Here is a 24,415-nt window from a genome sequence, read left to right as displayed (position 1 = left end):
ATAGATTTATGATCGTCTACTACAGTCAGCATCGTGGCCTCTGCCATGCCTTATTTCCGCTGTCATTGTCAAAGTTATCCTGTCAAGTGTAGGGTAAAAATATTTCGCAGTTAACCTAAAATTGAGGTGTATTTATTTTTAAATTTCTATAATTTTTATTTGTGTGTCCTCTCGACCCATCAAAATTAAGCTAATTGAATGAAACTATTATGATCACACGGGATCAGTGCAGTTAGTCTTAGAACATGGATAAGAAAATTAAGGGAAAACCTCCCTGTACAAGCAAGGAAATTATTGACGAAGAAGAAAGGTAGGAAACATCGCAATTTTTCACAATATTTTAACAATTCTTTGCAATAACTCCTTACGCTATTTTCATTAAATATGCCTAAATAATAATCGCTTTAACGGTAGCATTGAAGAACCTGATTGTGTCAAAGTTTACACTTGATTAAAAACCAAGGTAATTGTTTACCTATGTCTCAGTTGCCAAAAAAGTTGCCTGGAAGCAATTGCACAATGCAATAAGGCCGATATATATGTGCAATAAAGGGTATTCTATCTATCTTTCCATTCATTTTCTATACTTGTTTAAAAATATAGGCCAAATGCAGCATTTTGTATTCTTGTTGTGTGGTGAAAAATTCAATATTATAGCTGGTAATGAGAATAGTTTTATTTATTATGACCTCATTTTACTATATTGTTTCTCCTATCTGTTCAATGTATGTGTCTGGTCCTCTGTATTCCCTGCTTAACCCTGCAGGGATATGATACAATGATATTATCCATATTGTTTGTTGTGCAGAGAAACTTGACCTTTGGTACATATTTGGCAACCCTTATGTGTGTGTTTTTTTTAACATAACCATGACCATGAAATGGCCATGTTTCTGATGATTGTATTTCATTATATCTGTTTCCACTGTTCCAGAACATTCAAAATAATTATCTAATACACTTATGTCCCAAAGCAAACAATGTTGTACCTTTAAATCTTTGAGGAAGCAAAATAAATTGTGTGTGTCAAATGTGTCTTTTCTCATGCAGATTGTAAAGTCAATCAAGGGAAAAGCATATTAGGATGGACTTAGGATACTTCTTGTGGGCAATTAGCTAGTAACCTGTTATTATCTAAATCCTACGTGTGGCCTTTGAGTATTGTGACTTAAAGTTTTGTGTACTGCATAAGGGATTAAGGCATGAATGTGAATGTTTACCTTTTGATTATCTGTATTGATTTTGTTGTACAAGTTTGATTATTTGATAGTCAAACCTACTTACAAAAATAAAACAATTTCCTAGGTGCATCTTCACTTGGATTTGCAATCAATTATCTATAGGTAGGGTGCAGTTTGACCACTGTGATCTTTTTATCATTATCTTAACAGGTTGGGGTCATTTATGTGCAAAGAAACTTGCCATATTTTACCTCACCATACTTGCTTAGGCATTGAAATTACTAAATGCAAGTTAGTATCCAGTACACAGTCCATTTGTCAAATCTATTTTAAGCATACAGTATCAATAACATGCCGTCTTCTTTGGTGTACCCAAATCTTTGGGCAAATTAGGAATACAATGTGCAATACGAGTATGCTGAGATAATAAAATGTGGTGTAGTTTCTGGCACCAATAGAAAAAGAATGAGTCTGAAACTTAACTTCGACAAATGTTTCTGTGCCGGATGAGCAGCCGACAGAATGGTTGGTTTATGAGTTGTTCAACGACAAAACCTTTCTACTACGAACGAGTCGCCGACAGAACGATTTATTCATAAGCGAATTGACGACAGAACCTTTCTACTACGAACGTTTCGCCGACAAAACGATTCGTTAATGAGTGAATCGACGACAGAACCTTCTACCAAAAGAAGGATTCGTTGACAAAGCTTGTTTGGGCGTGTTTTGCCACTAAAAAAAATGTTAATAATTTGTTATATATACAATTAAATATGATTATTACAAAACATCTTATTATTTACAATTTAGAGTTTATATAGTTATACATATATATTTAATTAATACAAAATAATGTATCCTACGAAATTAGAACAGCTTTTGTGAAATTTTCTATAAATTCAAAATTAAAAAAAAAATTCAAAATTCAAAAATTTTATTCATTATCATAGGATACTATATATCGCTTAATAATTGTCGTATGGTTTAACAACATTGGTTGACGTCAAATAAATTACTTAAAAACTAAGTTTACTGCCGCTTCCAAGGCGTCATATGTCTTCCATAACATAAGATTAAATTTAGTTAGGGTACATTTAATAGTAACAAACTATGTGAGCGTTGGTAGATCAGTGGTTGAAGTTTCATAACCCCACGGAACGGATACGCTTAGGTGATTATTTTTAGTGGCAAAACACGCCCAACCAAGCTTTGTCGACGAATCCTTCTTTTGGTAGAAGGTTCTGTCGTCGATTCACTCATTAACGAATCGTTTTGTCGGCGAAACGTTCGTAGTAGAAAGGTTCTGTCATCAATTCGCTTATGAATAAATCGTTCTGTCGGCGACTCGTTCGTAGTAGAAAGGTTTTGTCGTTGAACAACTCATAAACCAACCATTCTGTCGGCTGCTCATCCGGCACAGAAACATTTGTCGAAGTTAAGTTTCAGACTCAAAAAGAATAGGACTACTCCATCTCTTTCCGATGGATGTCGTAAAAGGCGACTAAGAAATAGGCTTATATACTAGGGATTTTTCTTTTAGATGATGGGTTAGCTACCTGTCACTATATGAATCTCAATTCTGTCATTAAGCCCAACAGCTGAACTTGGCCTATCAGTCTTTTCAAGACCGTTGGCTCTATGTACCCCGCAACGGATATAGACGTCATTATATGTATGAATGTATGTCAGAATATTAGTCTGTTTGTGTTTCTCGTAACAATATATAATATCCTGCGATTAAAAGTCATAGCATAAACATTTTTATTTTTACTCAGATTAAAAGGGCATATCGAATTGACGTACGTAGTGAATCATTATATCTTCTTTGGTAACGCCTGTCGTACTTTAACAGCAAATGTGCAGAGCGTCTACACGTTAGTAAGATATTTAGCCAAACACCTGAACGTGGCCTACAGTCTTACAGTCTTTTACAAGACTTATGGCTCTGTCTGCCCCGCAAGGGATATAGACGTGAATATATGCATTTGTGTAGGACATAGGATTATAGTTTTCGAAGAACATAGACTTGCAGATGGAATTTAAAACAGAAAGTTAAAACTAAAAGCCGCTTTGCTACATACATATGTACTATCGACAAAACGGAGACCTTTATCCCTTTAAGTTGAAGTTTGTCTGCAGTGACCTAAAAAGGTTTTTTACGTGAATACACCAAATTGAGATTTTTTTGCAATTTTCACCTTTGTAGGCATACCTACTTAAAAACATAACCATAGAATAAAAAGAAACCAACGAATTGCCATTTGGTCTCGTACCTAACATAAGAGAAAACCAGGAAACTAAACGGAATGATCCATCAACAAAAAAAAAATACAAATGTAAATGTTTGACATTCCGATGATTCCAATAATGGTAATGGCGATGGCCCAGGGCGAGGGCTACAAAAAGAGGCGAAGAATGCAAAGAATTTTTTAACGGACCCGTCGTTGTTTCTGGTGAAGAATGCTGTTCTCGTGACCGTTTTACAAACCTTAGTTTACCTGTGCTAATTGCTAATTTATTTTATATTAATAATTTGTTACCTATTGAACAATCATTATTTCTTGCAAAGTCTTATTTTTTATATATTCTATTGAAATACTTTGAAGCTCGTTTCTTTTTAGGTTCGTAGCATTTTGCCCGTCGCTATATGTCGATCGATACATACCTTAATACAATCATTTCTGTATAATCAAATAGTGGTAGAATAATGTTGCCAATCCTAGAAGGCTTTGAGAAGACTACTTCTTCTTTGACTTTTAATACCAACTATTGCTTGGTGACTGCATGTTTAAATTTCTTAACATGTGTAAGTGATATCAACAAGTATTTACGATATTTACGTGCAATTTTGTTTACTTATTTTTTAAATTGTCTTTTCCATCATAGTGTTTAGTGTGCTCACTTATATTCAAGTAAGTATGTAAGAATAAAATCATACTCATAAAAATTGCATTTAACGGCTTGGTTGCGACGCATTCATTCTCTTTCGGCTGTGACACATTTCTGACGGTTCCGCATTATCAAGAAATGTGATGTACACTCTCAAAATAAAGGAACGCAGAAGGAAAATTTGTCGTTAGTGCCCATTGTGCTACTTATTTTAGTAATAACATGCCGCCATTGCTAGAAATTATGATCTTGAAATCTATTAACAGAAACGAAAAACGTTACATTATACTTTAAATACACGAAACTAAGTAAATATTACAACGGTAATGCTTGATTGAAATCCTCCTATTATGATGTTAGCCTTTTGATATAATAATCAGCAGCATATTGGTCAAAATATTAAATCAAAAGTTTCTTTTTTGTTCTCCATAATCTGAACAGTTTTTGCTGATTTGATATTGGAAATGCATCTATTTACTTCTAATAAGGGCACGTGAAGGGCAAGTGGGCAGTTCTGAGGCTATTTGCTCCGATTTTGCCTTCATTTAGGGTATTTAAAGTCTCGTAAGTTTTTAAGAAAATGTGTTCTGTAATCTCTTTATTTGGTTATTCAATCTGTACTGACTCACGCCCCAGGCAGGAATGTAACAGTTTTCGGACGATGACTTTTGACCCACGCTCGAGAAACAGATGTTTCCTTTGAAATTAATCTCTGCGCTGATCTTGTGCCAATTCTTTTAACCCCAAATGAACCTTTGTTTATAGTGCCAAACTAACATGGTTTAAAAACAAATCGGCCCAGAAAGAGCCAGCTTTTCACACATTACAAATGTGAACAAAAAATTCACACAATTGTATTATGCTGTCTAGGTATACACTATATTATCAGGGTAGCTACCCAGATGATATGGCGAAATTTTCTATGACTATTTATTTTTAAAAGTATCAATACACCTTTTAAATAGGAATGATAAAACTTTCAAAGTTTCTTAATTTGGTATCGAACTGTAACTGGTTATGTTCTAATGTGCATAGCATGCTTCGCCAATTATATCGCTCATTAGATGTTTTACGCAGTTAGATAATTTTCTATTTAGACCTTTTCCTAAGAATCCTACACAATTCTAATTCCTCTTCGTTCCGCATCTTTGCAGTTCTATTGAGGTTTTATTTTTGAATTATGTAAAACTAAATTCGACAAACAGAGCTTGAATAACATTACATCATGTTATAACTTCAATTGAGCAACGTTCGTCGACATCTGTCATTATTCAATAGAAAATGTTTAGTATTTGCTACGTGTTGTGTTGTAAATCATGGTCAGAATCTGTAGTGATAGCAATTAGAAAAACTCATTTTTTACTGGGTATATATACATTATAATTTTTTAGTGGAGAAATTTTTGAATTTTTTTTTTTCATTGAATTGTCTCTCTTCAGTTGTTAGTTAATTCAGAATAAACTTTTTGTACAAAATGATCAGGCAAACGAGATTACAACAAGTTTATCTACAATTTTGTTCTTGACTTCTCCAGAATTTGAGTCATCTCTTTTGAGTCCCGCTTCAGGTACCTAGGTATTTGTGTTTCTTAAGAACTGTGCTTACTCATATTGAAGCACAACTAAAAATAAATAGTTGTTGTAACACGCTAAATGTCAAAGTTACTTTGGTACTGGGGCATGAATGCGTGCCACAGTATGATCCAGGTCAAGATTTGTCGCATCGGCTAATCGGCGCGATAATGCCGCGTGTCCAGCCAGACGGCGGGTTTTGTTTGCGATTTTCGAGCACTCGCCGTCGCCGTGGAGCCGTCGGCAGGGGCCGTGCCCGCAGCCCTACTCGAGTCGTGACCACCAAGCAGTCGATCGTCCGCGGCAGGCGAGCTCTCACGTCCTAGTCCGCCGATCGCCGTACGACGATCGCGCCACGAGCGTTTCCGTGTAACTCAATAATTCACAAATTGCTCGCACCTCCCGCATAGCCTTGCAATATTCAACCATCCAGTCGAGCAGGCTTCATGTGTCAGAATTTTGCAATGCGATTTCGCGCACCGCCTCCGTAGCAGAAGGTTGCCGTGTCCAAAACATTGCGGATTGTGAAATTTTACTTAAACTTTTGCATTTGTACGTTCTAAAATTATGAACATATCATCTGTTTGCGTCTGTTCGCTGTAACAGTAATTTGATAGGGAAAGTTGATCGCGTGACCAGGTTTATTAGTTCGTTACGATAAGTGATGTACTGAATTAATCCTGAAACTATGCTTGCGATGGAATCTTTGTGGTGCGGGTCTGAAAGTGAGTTGTCGAGGCTGTGTAAGAGTTCAGCGGAGAGGTCGGATTATCGTCTGTGCAGAAGAAAGCCGTCCAAAAGTCTTATTCCTCAGGGTTTGCTGCATGCTTCGGAGTCACAGCCCAAGAGCCACAGGAGGAGGCGATCTGGGACTTGGCCGTAAGTGTTTTATATGTATTAAAGAAATTTATTTCTCAAAGAAATTTATTAAATCTAGTTCAAATAAGATCAGAAACGTATATCGACTTGTTTATACACTTATGGATACAGAGTCTTTATCAAAATTGGTGGTTTCTTTATCTACTAAATGATAACTGGTGTAACTGATAAACTTTGGTTCATTTCATAACAATACGATGACAGAGCGAAAATACCCGATTTGTTTTATATAATTATTTATTTATACTCGAGAATTGTAAACGTCCATTACAATTTTACTTAAACAATTTTATATTAAAATGTTTATTTAAAATAACATTTTCATTCCTGAAAACATGTCATAGAATAGAATAGAAAAGTAGAACAGACGAAGTGCTACCTGCTACATATTATCTGCTAAACATTAACGGTCAAGAGCAAAAGTCCAAAATTACATAAGTAACCGCCTTACTGACTGATGACCAACAGCTGAAATATGATGATCGATGGTCTCAAGATCTTGCAAAACTGATTATTCCACTTTCTGCAGTGAACACAATAGGTAAAAGATAAAAAATGGACAAAATTTTGGTACAATATTTTTTTTTATAAATTAAAAAAATTTACCAAAGAACAAACTAAGGATAAAAGCATATTCAATGAATCCGTTAAATTCCAAAAAGGCGTAATATTATGCTGCTGTAAAAAACTTCCCAAGATCATGACACCGGTCCAACAAGCATCGAAATACTAAACAAACAAATACAAATTGAGCTGAGCACCCAAAGATAGATAGAAGACCCTTGACATAGGTTACAGTTTAAAAAAAAATACATTTCATCTTATCTAGATGACGTCTTTGTGAGTAGAAATAGATAACTTTAAAAATGGCTTAAGTACTAAATACGAGTATTTATGAAATGAGATTTAAATAAGTATATCATGTATCATGTTAAATAAGTCAGGGAGTAAATAAGGAGGTTTATATATTGAATCCATAATTACATTTTAAACTTTATTTATAAAATTATGCAGCAACTGTCTTGATTAAACCAGGGACGTCCTGGCAAGAGTACCATAAACAGCTTGCATGAAACAAGTTATGAATTTGGATAAAACGAAAAAAAAATGCATGGATCTTGGCAAGTGGAAAGATGTAGCCTCTACCTACCCATCCGGGAAAGAGGCATGATATTATGTATGTATCTATGGCCAGCATTTAGCCTCATTTCCAAGTGGGATCGTGCTCCATTCGTATGAATCAACAAAGTTGTTGACTTTCGCTTAGTATCACGCGCCTGTCTAATGCCTGGAAACGCTCACATTACGCTGGCCATTTGCTTTGCAGATTGCCGATCGCCGTTACAGATTCTATATCATCTGAATCTAACCGGACTCGTTTTAACTGATGTTTATGTGCCATTAAGATATTTTTACTAGTAGCTTGTATTTATTCAGTAATTGCCAACGGTTCATAATCGCCCAAGACAAACTGTACAAGATCATTAAAGTTATTCACGCGGAATATGTCTTCAATAATAATTTCACCTTAGTATATTAATTAAGAATGCCACGCCTAAGTTTCTAAATTCAATGATTGCACTTTTTCTTTTTTAATAATTAAATTTTGCTAAGAAATCTAATAAAACGTCGTCTCGCAATCGAGTGTACTACTTTTGCCGGCCTACCAAGTTACCATATATTGTGTGTAACTTGTATGGATTCACCTGGTTTCCGATATGATCTGTTGCGGGGTAAATGGTTTGCACTACTCCACATATTACACAAACGTAAAAGATTTACTTACTGAACATAAAACGTAAACTTAACAATGCTAGAAACCATAATGATCGATGCAGACTCGCGTATTTGCTGAAATTATTTAACTATCAAGTAGCCATTTGTGGTTACTCATGTAATATTATATTTTTCATTTCTACCAATGAGCTAAGATTCACATTTCATGTAAATTTTCGTCATTTTAAACTTTTACGCTATTTTTCTACAACATTTTATGAAACTAACTACAAAAATTACTTGCAGCTGCAGAGACCTTTATCATTTCGTAGTCTTCTTTCTCGTATCGATGATTGAAACTTAAATTTTACTGGTAAACTCCTTGAATCTTGTGATTCACTTTGGTTAAGCGACACACGAAGGGTACTACAGCAACGCCTTGAATTCGCATTATGTATTGTTTGGGGCTGTGAGAACACACCCTTATACCGACCCAGATACCCCATGAAGCGTTGCAGCAGCCTTCGTGGCGTCAGTCATTAATTATGCTTCACGTTCTGTTCTATTTGATGTACCTTGATCTGTATCCTTGCTTGTTTCACTAATAGAAACTGATTTTTTAATTGTATATACTGTTATTTTTTGTACTATAGTTAAATTGTGTAATTTAAAATATGCATTTCAAGACTTTATTTAGTTTCATTTCTCTGATGTTGTTGGTCTGTAATCAAATCTTGTATGTTTTTTACTTTATATAGACTTGTAAAATGAATGACAATTCAATGTCTTGTTATCAGAAAACTAGTAAAAAAGAAAGTTGTTGTCATATTTCTCTGTTCTCCAAATTAGATTGCCAACTTAGTTAGCAACTAAATTTTACACAGTAATTATCTTGCTTCATAAAAATTCTTTAATGAAATATTTTTAATATTTGTTCAATTTAACTTCTCATAAAAACCTGAGAAAATAGATTTATTAAGGACAGATTAATCTAATTGCAAAACGAACTTCATTTACAGTTAATTGAAACCAGTTAATTGTCTGTCGCATTTATCATGAGTATCGATGGAAAGCCGATCCTGTTAGTAAGCTTTCCCGCAATACATATAGGTACATACAAAATTACCTATCAACATCTGTTATGCTAACTGCTGCAAGTCTCGTGAATCCATTGCGCTCATTTATTTCAAGTTTGTGTCCTGTCCATTGCTCATTTCATATTCAATCTGCAATTTATCAATTTCGATTGCTTTGAGTTATTATAATATCGATCTAGCAAATACAACTTGAATATATGCAACTAGTTCTTGATTACTACTTACTTCTTTAATATTATGAATATTTACTACTGTCTATTCGTAGCTACTTATAAGTGTTCGATTATTTCTACTTCTAAAAATGTTACTGTTACCAATAAAGATAAAATAAGACTTGGAAAGAAAAAATATTTTTTCCTAGTTACAACACGTTCTCCGAAACCCCGACCTTGCACAGTTTTTAGCAGTCCATTCCAGGTTATAATTAGTGAAGCATGCTACTTTCAAGGCTTAAAAATGGTCACTATTTTTATTAAACGTGTTTTTTAAAACATGATTTCAGACAAAAACATGGGATTTGCGGTGTAATTGTTTTACAATCTGTTACTTTCTCTGAATCTCAATTCCATCATTTAGCCATCCAGCACAATGTAGTTCTTCCAGACTTACGACTTTAAATTGTGTACCTCGTAAAACGGTTCGTAGGTGTAACATAAAAAAATGTTTATGGGCACAACTTTTCGTTTTGTTATGTCCTGGTTGCTATGGTGAAAAACGAATACTTTCACCCAATAATGTATGAATATTTACAGTTGTGTCATTTCTAATACTGAACGTAGGTTGTCATAAAACACCACATTCATTTGGGAAACAATGTATGTACAATACCCAAGTAACTATTCTCGGAACAAACTTAAAGTGCACTTGCATGCTCTCATCACGTTAGGGTTTCCGATTTCAGAGAGTTTAAAGTAAACTGAAGGTTGATTAGGTAATTAAAACTTCTATCTCGTGGCGGTTTCGGTTCCCGTTTGAAAAGGCGGGTTTATACCATTTTATCGTCCATATTGGTATGCTACCGTAACATCCTCACCAACTTATGCGCTACATTACGTTTATTTACGTTAGAAAAAAATTATGAATTCTATGAAGACTAATCCGACTTGATTGTATACATATCCGTCATGTTTATCCATGAAACGAGAGATTTAGTTCCTAGTATCACTCGGTAACAGAGTCATGTCACCATAAACAGTCTTGATTGGCAGTTGAGACGTGTGGTGGAACAAAAACTAAGTTTTGCAACTACAGGCACTGGCTGGACTTGAGCATAAGTGAAAGTTGGACGTAAATTGTAGACAAATACATATAACACACATGCATGTAGAAATGGTCCATGTACCTATATTTTGCTCAAGTTGTGTTTACCGTTGATCACATGCCATTATGGTGTTCTAAAGCCAAATATCGGCTGTGAGACAATATTTCAAAACTCTGGTAACAGTACTTATAATTACGATGATCTACACAATTCGTGAACAAATGAATGCCAAGTACAAATAATTAAGAGTGCTTTTTAGAGTGACATTTTTCAGAAACTTAAATATAATTTTATCTTTTACCATATTTACTCTGAATGGGGTGATATCATTTCCGTTTTTTCAAGCATGTTGGCTCTGTCTACACTGCAAGGGATAAAGGCAATATGTATGTATGAGGTGATATTTTTGATCTAACTTTATTTATTTTTACGTATATATTTTAAAAAATATTATGTTCAAGGATTCGCTGAGTAAATTTTATTTATCCTTGTTAATAAATTTTCTCCAAACTTAACACGAAACAATACAAGTGTTTTGTGTGTTCCATTTTATATTTTGCTTATTATTGTTGTTGTTTGTTTATAATTCTTGGGTCGTATTTATATATTTTGTCTCCGACGAATTGAGTCAAAGTCAGTTGCAAACACTGTAATTTTTAATGATTACTTTTTATCGTTACAATAATAACAAAAACATTGTTAGATAAGCGCCAGTGAAAAGACTGCCGTCAATCATTTTGAACGGTCGTGGTCTCTATCGTGACTTCTAGAGCTATCGAGTAGATAAGTGGTCTGGGTCAGTTGTCTTCGTGTCTAGATAAATCACTTTGCATGAAATCTTTATCTTTCACATGAAAGATAAAGGTTTCAGGCATATTCATTAATCATCGTTAGTTGGAATTGCAAAAGCGTTAAAAGCTATCGAATCTTGGGTTAAACAAAATTTTTGTTGCCTCACAATTTTTTTTCTTATGTACGCACTATATTGACACCGTTATTGTTCCCACTACTACAACGGTACAATTTGAACCATAATTTACAAATTCAGTCACAGTTCTTATTATTTTATCCTTTAAATGTCAGAGCAATTATATCCTAATTTAATCACGACAAAGCCTTTCTTTTATTTCTTAATTAAACAATCGCCATAGTTATCTACATAATAATTTAAATTATCAATTATAAAATATAAAGTTGTATTTTTATGTCATACTTACAATAATGCATAATATTATGGTGATGGGCTAGCAACCCGTCAGTCACTATTTGAATCTCTATTCCATCATAAAGCCATACAGCGGAACGTGGCCTTTCAGTCTTTTCAAGACTGTTGGCTCTGCCTAGCCCGCAAGGGATGTAGGCGTGACCATATGTATGTATGTATGTACACACAAAAATAAAAACCGTAAACTCATTGTTTTTACTTACTTCACAATTCTGAAATCAAGTTTTTATCTTTCTAGTCATCGATCATACAGCTAGATCTGCAAGTCACTGCTGAAGTTAACATCCTCTATACTTATAGATTACCATTCGTGTTGAAATAACAACTTGGCTGCCGACTATTAGCAACAATCTAGCATTATAAGTTTCTAATCTAGCGTCATCGAAACTTGTAGATTTAGTTAAAAGAGGTTACTTATTCAGTGTTATCTGTGGCATAACTATAATACTATCTTAAGAGTTAGTTGACGTCGTGATTTTCTCGTGATTGATAGTGTTCTTGATTAATACTTATATTAAAAGCTAAAGCGAGGTGAAACAGTACAAAGGTACAACATCTTTGTCGTTTAGGTCATTTCCATTATAAATATTTGTCATATTAATCATAAATGTTAATTTTTTTTTTAATTTTGTATGAGAATTGTTATGACATTATTATAACCGAATTATGTAAATTTATCAGTCGCCTTACACGCATGTAGTCATAGGTGTCAGTATAACTTTGAAATTTTCAAATTATACATACAAAAAGTTCTACTGTTTAATTATGTTTATTATATAAATATGCTTTAGAATTAGTATTTGTGTAAAATTTTAATTTAAAGCGACTTCTTGCCAATACCAAAAAATTGTGCTTGTACATTTAATTACAGAACATTTTAAACAACAATATATTTAAAACGAAGTCACACGTCGTTTAAGATAATTAAGTTAGCTATCACGAATTCTGTCACGAAGAGCGAACAAAACCAAATTTAGGAAAATTTATTGAGGCCATGTTCCAAAACTGTACCGGCAATACAGGGATGTTAGAAAAAAAAAAGTTCGAATTTTGAATTTCTAGGTACTGTTTGTTGTGTTGTTGGGCTTCTTCAGTCCACGTTTTCACTCCAGGGCTAAGATTTACCTACGAAGGTCCCATTAATGGAAGGCTGTGATGACCACTTATGACGAAATCACCGCATCGATGCGCTATCTCGGTCAATGCTACCGTGTTGACACCTAACACCTCTAAAGACCTTGAGAACTGCTGAGTTAGATTATCGATTTTATTAATTGTATTCATTTCATTTATCATATTTGTTATGTTTGATGCAGTTACATTTCCCTGAAGATCTAGGGGTTGCGAAGATCTAGGAGTAGGAACAATTTAATTAGTTTTTTAGATATCCGCGTAATATTACTGATTTTATCTTTTATTTTACACTAAGAAGGTTACAACAATGATATCTTTAATAAAAAAAAGTTCTGAACGATATAATATGAATCATTCACAGGCAACGGGACCTACTTACCAAAAACCTAATAATCTACATTCAAGATACGTAATTGTCGTAACAGTTCTATCAACTATTTTTGAAACTTTATTTGTTCTTTTTCAAAATATCTCAGCATTTAGCTCATGGCCTTACACAATCTGAAGGCTGGAATGTTTTAAATAAGCACTTTGGACTTCGTGCTGTAGGCACTCGTAACGATATCCGCACGTTTACGTGTGTGTATCAACTTTCTAAGATATTCTACCTTTTTAATGCTTAACAGTATACTAAAGAAATCAAATAATATATTTGAGGACTTTTTAGAAGAAATTTCAAATATATAGACGTAAAATTTCATAACATAGTGATATAAAGAGACTAAAATATTGTGAGAAAACTGATGTCCACCTTAGGAAAGGTAGTAAGGTTAATTCTAAATAGTATTTAAGATTCTAATAATGGGTTTTTTAATAAACATAATTCAACTATAGTTAAATGATTAAAAAAATAGGTTAATAAAGTAGGCACTGTTTAAAATCCGCTTTACAACTTTGGGAAAATTATAAGGTGACTATGTCTTAACTACCATTGCCGTAATTTGCGTTATTTCTTAATCTCCATTTATCTTTACAATACAAATACAACAACGAGGCATTACAGATAAAAATTTGTTTACGATGACACTACAGCCCTACGTTGCGAGAGATCAATCCTCAATCACTTGTTTTAAGCCGTGATGTCATGATGTCATAAGTAAGTACTTACAACAAATGGAGGCTGTATAACAATAGGTACAACTTAGCAATATAATCATAGGGTATGACCCAGGAACCAATTTAACATCGTGTGTTACAGAATAGTCACACGTATGTGTTAACTTTTTATGACTGCACGAACATGTAAATAAAAACGTTATGCAGTCTTTTATTGACCAACTGACATCTATTTAAGGTTTTCCTGGGAGTAAAATAGTTCTTACATTTTCAGAATTAAATCATCTGCAAACACAGTAGCAAACTTATTCGTAGCAAATGTACCATCAGTTTTACGTTTATATATAACGCTGGATATTACAAGTGAGAAATCCGTTCTTATCACCTTTGTCTTATTATAATATTTATTAATAGTTCACATAGTCAGATACTGACAGTATTCTGTGTGATCTTGATATTAAAACAACCGACCAAAAACATAACTTTTTATACCGTAACTTAACAGCCCATAAAAGTCCACTGTTGAATTAAGGTCTCCCCAAAATTGGGAGGATTTTACCCATAGTCACCATGCTGGGCAGACGGGTTTGGAGACCGCAGTGTCATTTGTTTCTGGACTTGTCATATCAGCGAAGGAGGCGCTGTTGTCCCCGCTTAATCCCTCAATCGCCTCTTACGCCTCAACCCAAGGGAAGATGGGGTGGTGCTATTCTACTCGTACAAAAATAAAATACCTAAGTCAACTGAGTTAGCTGTGCGAAATGAATTCAAGACCATCTCAATTTATTTTAAAACTAAACAATGTCAAAAATCTAGACAATTATTTGTTTATGATGAGATATTTTTGAAATTATTTTTATATTGAATTTTCTTGTTTAGCGTTTTTTCGTTTATTCAACTTCTCAAGACTTGCCGAGTTTTCCTTAATGTGTTTTCAAATATAAATGTTTCTATTCACATGGGTTATTGACCCACATATATTACCAACGTCATCATAGGTTCGATAAGATCAAACACGGAAAGGAACGATCCTCCCGCGAATATACCACGATAACCGTGCCTTGCTCAAGGTCAGAACTGTCGCTCGAGTGGCTGTGAAGTGTTTAGGAGGCTTCGTGCGCCCGCGCAAGTCGGCCGCGCATCTCAATGCTTCTCGAATACAAAGGCACTGAAACAGTACCCGCTAAATAAAAATCACCGCAGAAAATGATCTCAGTGGGGTGAAAGTGAAAATATTATGTGATAAAATGTTGCGAAGACAGTATTCACACGAATCCGGTAAATCCGAGTTGGATAGGGCCAGAGAGGAATATTTTGATCGAAGGTGAGTTAGGGTTATGGAATATAAACTTTATAACCATTGTTTTACAGTGTGTTCTCAAATTTTCAATAATTTATTTCAGAATTTATTTATTTCTGAAGTTATGTTACAAGTAGATAATAGAAATTCAATAGTCTTTGTGTTCCGCAAACCTTGAATTACATAAATTCATATTCAGTGTCAAGTGATCAATTGATCACAGATATACTCATCAAATGTAAAATTAAATAATTAATATCGACCATTTACATCTGTCATTATTATTATGATTGCTTATAATTGCAACATAGGAAAATAAAAAACATAAGAGTTGATGAGTTCTTGGAATTGTTTTGTTTACGTCAGTATCTTCCCATACATAAATATAGTTACTTTATCCCTTGCGGGGTAGACAGCCGACAGTCTTGATAATACTGAAAGGTCACGTTCAGCGATATGGTTTTATGATGGATTCAAATTATGACAGGTGGCTAGCTCATCATGTGCAAGAGGAATCCCATGCTTGTAAGTTATGGAGTGGTTCTATTCCAAAGTGTCGGAACCACACAGCACTACTTTGCATAAGTAGGCAGAACACAGTATTGAACCTGACCTTACAAATTATGAAATATTATGTCACTAATGTTTTCTTGTTTGTAGATTAAATTAGTTAAAATTTAAATTTTTACTGTACTGTTTAGTATTAATCAACTTCAAAAATTTAATTGTTGATATTATATCACTCGCACAAACCTCTTGACTCTGTTTACAGAGATTACAAATTCGTTTTAACAACAATGAATTGACAAGGTGTAATTAATTTTGTATGTTGCAGCACAATGTTAAATATTTTATGCTGTTTGAAACACACTCGTTGATTGAAAATTTCATATTTTCTCGACACTTACTGCATGATTGGTGTTGTGACACTACTTTCAAACGGAGTTACTTTTACGTTAGTTACGTACACATTAAAAAAATATAGGTGTTCTTTAAGTAAACCTTAAGACACTTTGTTTAGAATTGTGCCGAATTTGTGTAGGGTTTTATTTTACTTTATGTGTAATTGTAAGGAAGCGGAAAATAATCTTATCTTTATCTCGAGTTTTATGAAGCATTGGTTAAAATATACCTAAGTAGTTGTTAGCTTCATATTTAGCCATAATTATAATATGTGAAACTAACTGACTGACGTCATTGTGGTCGATACTAATTTTATGTATTTTTAATTTTCAAGTATATTTTGGGAAAGCCTTTCGGTTCTTAAAATCATCAACTTGCATTGTATCCATTATTTAGAAATAATCTAGAAAAAGTAATCATTATCATAAAAATCAAAATATAAAATGTGGCATTCGCTTTGTTCGTGTAGCCAAAGGTCGCAAGGTCTAATTCACGTTCATGTATATGTATAATATATTTGAATATTATTATATACAGCGTGAACCATTTTTATTCCATTTGGTCACGCGAGTCCAACCGGTTCTGTGAGTCAGATGCTACTTCAAAAGGAATTGAAAAAAATAGGATCACTTTATTTATTTCACGTTTTGTTGTTTCTTCAAAAGTTTTTAAAGTTACAAGCGTTTTCTTAATACATTAATTTACTAACTTGTTTAGTAATTTTCTTTATTGATCATATTAAATTAATGATTTAAATTTGTTTTAGCTGTGGAGATTTCGAATTTATTTTTACTCAGCGTAGTCTTTTTAGAACGTGTGTTTAACTTGAATTCATACCATTATTTTAATTTAATACTGTGGTCACGATTCTAAGTTATTCAAACCCTTTGTGACGTAACTTGAACATCGTGACAAAACGCATTCAATGTGTTCTTTATCTGACACTTGATACCGATATCAAAAGATTCAATAACATCAAAATATGACGACGTCGTTGCGATAAAATTATTGATATACTCGTAAATAAATGTAACACGCTGTAGCTCGATTAGCGGTATACTATTGAATTGAGTGGTGAGGTTCCACCAATACGCTGCCGGTGGTCAGACTAACCGCATCAAGTTTTATTGGGAACAGTGGATATAGTATTCAACAAACATGTTCAACCGTTCAGGTACTTTGAAAAATAGTATTATGATGACTTAACATAATTTTATTATTATGTCATAAACAAAAAACAAAAAAACTTCCAGATTTTATGTAACTGGTATACATCAAAATTTAGGGTTTATTTTGAAGTTCTGCTTCGCCCGCATTTACCAATGAATACCTACTGCAGGAAAATCAGTTCAGTTGTTTTAAAGTTTCTCGCGTTATATCTGACTAGATGATAGCTATTTGTTTGTTTTAGATTCAAACATACGTTTATCTCTAACGGAGACTTCAGAGCCAAGAATCTTTAGTTAATAAGCCTCACATAGTACATACTTAATATATTTTTCTATTGTTTTCAGGAGAACACGATCCCTGAACGCCCCGTCGCCCATACAGCAGTTCGGACCATGTGGCAGAATAATGAAAAACTCTGCTATGGTAATGTAAGTATCTACTTGATTGTGGTTGTATAACTTTAGAGGATTCGATGTCCGATCACGTCATGATAGAAAAATAATTTATTTTAATTAGCCTGGGTCTTGATTGCTTTTCCAGAACAAAAGCTAGTTTTTACCCAATACTGGGTAAAAATAAAAAATAAATAAAAAAAATATTATCATTTTCAGAAAATAGTAAACCTAATTCATTTATTTTCAAATTGGTACAAAGACCAAGAAAGTTTAAAACAGTAACATAAAAATATGGAGGTTTCAGAATTTTTCTCTGTAATAAAGAATGCCTCTTCTAATATAACAGAAGAGTTTATTGAAACCTTACTAGAAGATTAATCAAGTAACAGTAATTTCTATTACTGTTCTTCTGCAAGTGAACTCCAATCCAATCCTGGTCAAAGGATTTCCCCAGGCTCCTGTCAGAAGGGGTGAGGTTGCAACCTAGACAATTAATTTGGTGTACAAAGTTCAAATAGTAAGCATCCGACAAGGAAATCTTTTTGCTCGTCCCCAATTACAACAGATTTTTTTGTGCATTATATGTATATACCTACTTCAAATTAGTAAGCTCAAAGAAAAACAATTTGAAGGTACATCAAATCTGAGGAAAACCTTGGAAATATAAATTACCATTTAATAACGAATATCAAAAGTCATACTAATTTGCAGTTTTTTTTTGTTGAGAACCTCATTGTTGTTTTTGAAACTCTAATATGTCCGAAATATCAAATGATACCACCGTCTGATGGTTTATATTCGTGTTACAAGGCTACTACATTTATAATATCGGATTACTTCATCATCGTCTCCTGGCGTTGGTACGGTGGGCTCATAAATTAGCTGTGCCACCTCGCCTTGGTGTATGGAAGGTTGCCCAGGTAACTTCTGAGCCGTACAGTCAAAAACATATCAACCTACCCAAACAATATTTTTACTGCGCACTGGCATAAATTACCGTTGAATATGCTAAATACTTTATAGTAAAATGTGTTTCTTAAACAACTAAAATCAATTATCTTGTTTATCTTGGTGTAATGTTAGTGGAATTTATTGTCGGTTTTAAAAATATTTCTACAACATTTAACTAAAATAATGTCAAGTTAGTATATACTAGGTACTACATTCATACTATTGTAATGTTAAATCAGAAATTTACTTCAGAGCTTTTTAATTATACCAATAAGTAACTTTTTTATATAAATTTCGCACCTATCGGAATATATAGTTAATGTACATACATACATATATATAGTCTATATCCCTGCGGGGTAGACAGAGCCAACAGTCTTGAAAAGACTGAATGGCCACATTCACCTATTTAGCTTAATGGTAGAACTGAGATTATGTTATTTCTATAAATTGCAGGCAGATCCAGGACCCGGCGTCACAGCGGCTGACGTGGTACAAGCCGCCGCTGACGGTCCTCGTCATCAAGAAGGTGCACGACGCCACCATCCTCACGCCCTTCGTGCAACTCGTTCATTGGCTGGTCCATGTAAGTTCCCTCTCTCGTTCTCGCGTGTCTCTTTCGCTAACTCAATCTGTGTTTGCGGATTTTCATTTGATCACTTAATCTTGGTAAAATGTGGTAAAAAGAAATAAAACGCGAAGCTCAAGACCGAGCGGGATGGCGACGCACTGTGGATGCCCTCTGTCCCAGCTAGGGGACATAGGACCTTAAGTCAAGACTTAATCTTGGTAGGTACTACGGAGCCTAGGATACGTCAACCGGTCCCTTCACCAAGTAACCCTATCAATGTTTTAGTTAAACAACCCGAATTACTTTTTAGTCCCTGTTAAAAATATCTTCTTGATATTTTCATAGACGGCGAACGCTTTTGGGCGAGTTCCATTTTCAAAAGCATAAAATGCGGTTTTTGTACGGCGACAATATATACATATGTAACGAATTAAGGATATCTAAAAACAATGTTTCTGTGTTTCATGTGGCACGAATAAAGTTCACGATTGCATAATAAATTGAAATTAGCTTAAACCTAGCTTCACAACTTCAACTGACATGATTCAGTCCTACCTACGCCATTGTCCGGTCAAGGGCGAACCATTTGACCATTTTTCTTTTGAAAATAGCCATGTCAAATGAAGGTGAATCGATAAACTATTAAAAATGTAGGCTTTTGTTTACAGATTAAACATAGTTATGTCCAATTTTACATCAATATTGATGTTTCAAGGCATTTATGTTTTCTTGTAGTAGTTAATAGTTAATCTTTCTGAAAAAATATGCAAATTTATACTTATAAAATTGCGATTGGTTTTTCTTTGGAAAATTCATTCATACTGTAACGAAAATCTTAGTCACCAAAATTAAATATTACTCACTCATCACAAAAAAAAAAGTTTTAAATTTCCCGCTAGAATACGACATGTCAACATTATTGTTTTTCAATTCTGGGAATACCTACACTTAACAATGTTTTGTGTTGCATTATCATACAATCAGTATGTGTGACGTCACGTTACACGACATTCGATACAATAACCTCATGCAAAGGTAACGAGGGATTCAGTGGAGGCCTGGCTGATAATAATAATTGCTTAGGAAACCGCGGTCGTTCTTTTTTTTTAAATTAAGAACCATATTAATACGCGAGCCTTATAGTATCCTGTTATCTTATTTTAATAAGGTTTACGCTGCATTTGATAGTAATGCAAGAATTATATCTATTCAATTAAGACTGTTCAGTTATAACTATACCTAACGCTTTTTCAATATAAACACATTAATAATAATATTTTAGTTCATTTGTCGGGAATCAAGCTATCATGATGACATATAAATGAATCTTACGAAATATTTATGCTTAAAATCAATTCTTTGCTAGACTGTTCTGGCTGGCTCTGATATAGACGTGACTATATGTATGTATGGACAAACTAAAAATATACGGACTTACACCTAACGTAGTAAAGATTGTTTTTCTAAATAAAATTCAATGTAGGACTTTTTCATTTCAGGACAAAAGCATGGTAGTGTTCGTGGAAGCGGCCGTCCTAGACGATACACTATTAGCTGAGTACGGAGACTTCACGGCAGTCAGGGAAAGACTGATGACCTTCCGCGCGGGAACTGATGACCTCACGGATAAAATAGACTTTATTATATGCCTGGGAGGAGACGGCACGTTACTCCATGCCAGCTCTCTGTTCCAGGTAAAGATTAAGATCTAGTCAAATTTTTACTTACAAGCTTTTACATGCAGCTAGCTTCGCCATCTACAAAAAAGCGACGTATTTAATGCCATCTACAAAAAAAACTACTATATAAGCACCACTAGCATAAAGCGACAAATTTCACGCAACCTACAAAAGAATAAAGGTTTTTTGCAAATCCCACTGGACCGTTAGTTTTTATCGGAATGAAAGGTACGATATGTCCTTCTCCACTCTTAATATAATATTCATGATATTTTTAGATAAGATTAATTCAGTAGGTAGATAACCGGTGAAGAGGTGACAAACAAACAAGTCAGTCTGTTGGCTCTGTCTACCACGCAAGGAATATAGACGTGACTTTATGTATGTATGTTATGATGTTCCTGTTTTTCAGCAATCGGTCCCACCAGTGATGGCTTTCCACTTGGGCTCGCTGGGTTTTCTGACGCCCTTCGAGTTCAACAACTTTCAGGACCAAGTGATGAACGTATTAGAAGGTAAATTGAATTTCGAACTCTTTACTATGTTTATAAAATTGAAATAAACAAGTTTTAAACAGATAAAGCCTTTAACATACAAATAGTATGTTCAACAAACTAGCGAAAAAGCGCAGCTTCATAAAGGCTCGCGAGATATTTTAAGCCGGTATAATTATTTCTTATATTCTTTGTACTAGTCTATTCCTTCTTACATTATTTTATTTTACACAACAGATCACTAAGTTTACCCTTAAAATTGCACATCTTAAATCATAGATGGCGTTAGTAGTATAGTATAATTTTTAGATCATCATACCTTAAAATTGCACATCTTAAATCATAGATGGCGTTAGTAGTGTAGTATAATTTTTAGATCATACAATTATATTTAATACTCTCTATTTTATTTTATTATTTCATTACACATCTAGAAATATAATTTGTGAAACGACTTATAATATGTATATATAACAAACTTGTTTTTATCAACGTTACAGGTCACGCAGCCCTAACACTGCGTTCCCGTCTCCAATGCGTAGTGCTGCGCAAGAGCACAGATAACGACATAAATAAAAAGAAACCCACCACCATTCTGGTGCTAAACGAGGTTGTGGTGGACAGGGGACCCTCGCCTTACTTGTCCAATATAGACTTGTTCTTGGATGGAAAACATATCACGTCGGTACAGGGAGACGGTGAGTACAGAAGCAATAGGTTAGACAAAATTTACGCTGTAATAAAATATATACGGGACAAATATCACTACATGGTATAAAGTAATGTTGCTTCCCGCGTCTGTCCCTATGTCTGTATGTATGCTTAGATCTTTACAACTACACACGAATTCTGATGCAGTTTTTTAATATATAGTATTTCAATTGAAGAGGAAGGTTTATATGTATAAATGCCGTGTGAAGCCGGGGCACTATTATTCACAATTGTTTCTTCTACTGATTTTAATGAAAAGTTTAATCACATAATCGATCATTAAATTTCGCGTATAACTGAACCTTCCTCGAAATTACTATTAGGAGTACCAGAATAATAGAACTGTATAATTCACTGTGACAGTGACAGGCCTTAATTAATAAAAACGTGTGACGTGAAATGAGACAGCGATAGTCTATCGCACGATAAAAATGGCGGGTGCCATGTAACCGCCCCGCAGATTAGAATATGGACATTTTTGTCCGTTTAAACATAATTATAAAATTGAATCGTACATGCATACATAAAATCACGCCACTTTCCCTTAGGGGTACGCAGAGACTACCTCTTTCCACTTGCCACGATCTCTGCATACTTCCTTCGCTCCGTCCATATTCATAACTCACTTCATGCAAGCTCGGCGGTTTCGGGTATAATTGAATCGTATATTTCCAATGTTTATTTGAATGACAGGCCTAATGTGCCGTGTGGTACCCGGCACCAATAAAAAAAGAATAGGACCACTCCATCTCGTTCCCATGGATGTCGTAAAAGGCGAATAAGGGATAGGCTTATAAACTTGGGATTCTCCTTTTAGGCGATGGGCTAGCAATCTGTCACTATTTTAATCTCAATGCCATCATAAAGCCAAACAGCTGAACGTGGCCTATCAGTCTTTTCAAGAGTGTTGGCTCTGTCTACCGCGCAAGGGATATAGACGTGATGATATGTATGTATGTATGTATGTACAGGCCTGATAGTGTCGACGCCGACGGGCAGCACTGCGTACGCGGTGGCGGCGGGCGCGAGCATGATCCACCCGTCCGTGCCCGCCATCATGGTCACGCCCATCTGTCCGCACTCGCTGTCATTCCGCCCCATCGTGGTCCCAGCCGGGGTCGAACTCAAGGTATAAACTATTACATTATTTTTCCACGTGACAACGTCTTATAATTCGATTGAGCCGGCTGCACGCACGAAAAAACATGACTCATGCGGCGTTACCTCGCTCTGAGGCGTTCCATGTAAGGCTTGAAGCGCAGAACGAGCGACAGAGGTACAATAGGCCTTGGCAGCGTTCGACATCCGTCTCTCTCCTGCTTGAGTGAGCGATGCGTCTGCGTGGACTGCTGCTATACTATAGTACATTTACATGTTTTGGTCGAGTATCAAGTGCAGTGAAAAGTGAATGTGGTTTATCAGTATTTTCTTAAGACGTTGTCACGTTCAACTTTCGTCAGTAAACCGACTTCACAGACAACCGATTTTTTTTATTACATAATTCTGACAGCGATATGCGCAGGTCGCGTCCAACTTGAATACGACTCACGATTCTTGTATGCACCGTGCATAAGTCTACTTGCCCGGTACAATGTACAAGTAGGTATATTACACTGTAGTTTTTATCATCACCGTTTACCCCAGTGCCCTCTCTGAGGGCAGATTCAGTACCGATAATTACCACGATCAAGGAGTGGGTAAATCTGGTATTTACACGGATCTACACCTGTGGCTCCAAAACCCGGTTAAAAGAGCAACTCAACCCACATTTCTCATTATTGTTATTGGACTAGGTAAAAACAGTAAGAAATTCCTTTGGTTTTACGAAATCCACATATCCCCATTCTGTCTCACTGTGAAATTCCATTTTCAAATCAACCATGACATTATAGATCGCACTATCACCGGAGGCGCGAAACGCGATGTGGGTATCGTTCGACGGAAGAAATCGACAAGCATTGCAGCACGGAGATAGGTACTGCCAACCTAACGACCATAGACAACGATAGCACGCTTTATACGCTTGTAGCCCGCTTGTATGGTAACCCGTAGAAACCACCTCAGCGTAGTTAGATTATCACGTTTAGACACTGATGTATAGAAGACAAGCATGGGGTTGTATAGAAAGGGCGTGATAATGCGGGTACAACATTGCATGAGTGTATAGGACCAGTTTGATGTTCGCATAGGTTCTTCAAATTGCAATGTGGGTATTGTTACTCGTGAACTGTT

General features: G+C 34.9%; 1 protein-coding gene across 7 annotated transcripts in view; it reads left to right on the top strand.

The window, feature by feature from the left end:
* Window positions 1-24,415, top strand: part of LOC106143434 (NAD kinase) — a 30,314-nt gene that overhangs the window by 4,100 nt on the left and 1,799 nt on the right. Inside the window, exons 1-8 of one of the 7 annotated variants that reach the window (XM_013345519.2) lie at window positions 85-310; window positions 17,727-17,810; window positions 19,185-19,314; window positions 20,799-20,993; window positions 21,391-21,493; window positions 21,973-22,170; window positions 23,155-23,312; window positions 24,076-24,158. In XM_013345519.2, coding sequence (XP_013200973.1) covers window positions 246-310; window positions 17,727-17,810; window positions 19,185-19,314; window positions 20,799-20,993; window positions 21,391-21,493; window positions 21,973-22,170; window positions 23,155-23,312; window positions 24,076-24,158 — 1,016 coding nt within the window. In that variant the 5' untranslated portion in view covers window positions 85-245. Of the gene's footprint in view, window positions 1-84; window positions 311-5,873; window positions 6,521-15,103; window positions 15,334-17,366; window positions 17,387-17,726; window positions 17,811-19,184; window positions 19,315-20,798; window positions 20,994-21,390; window positions 21,494-21,972; window positions 22,171-23,154; window positions 23,313-24,075; window positions 24,159-24,415 lie in introns of those variants that run through there. The other 6 variants (XR_009657220.1, XM_013345514.2, XM_013345513.2 and 3 more) reach the window with 6 other exon arrangements.

The sequence above is a fragment of the Amyelois transitella genome, chromosome 17 (assembly GCF_032362555.1).
Source record: "Amyelois transitella isolate CPQ chromosome 17, ilAmyTran1.1, whole genome shotgun sequence".
Taxonomy (NCBI): Eukaryota; Metazoa; Arthropoda; class Insecta; order Lepidoptera; family Pyralidae; genus Amyelois; species Amyelois transitella.
Note: the sequence above shows the minus strand (reverse complement) of the source record. Positions and strands in the feature narration are given on the sequence as shown.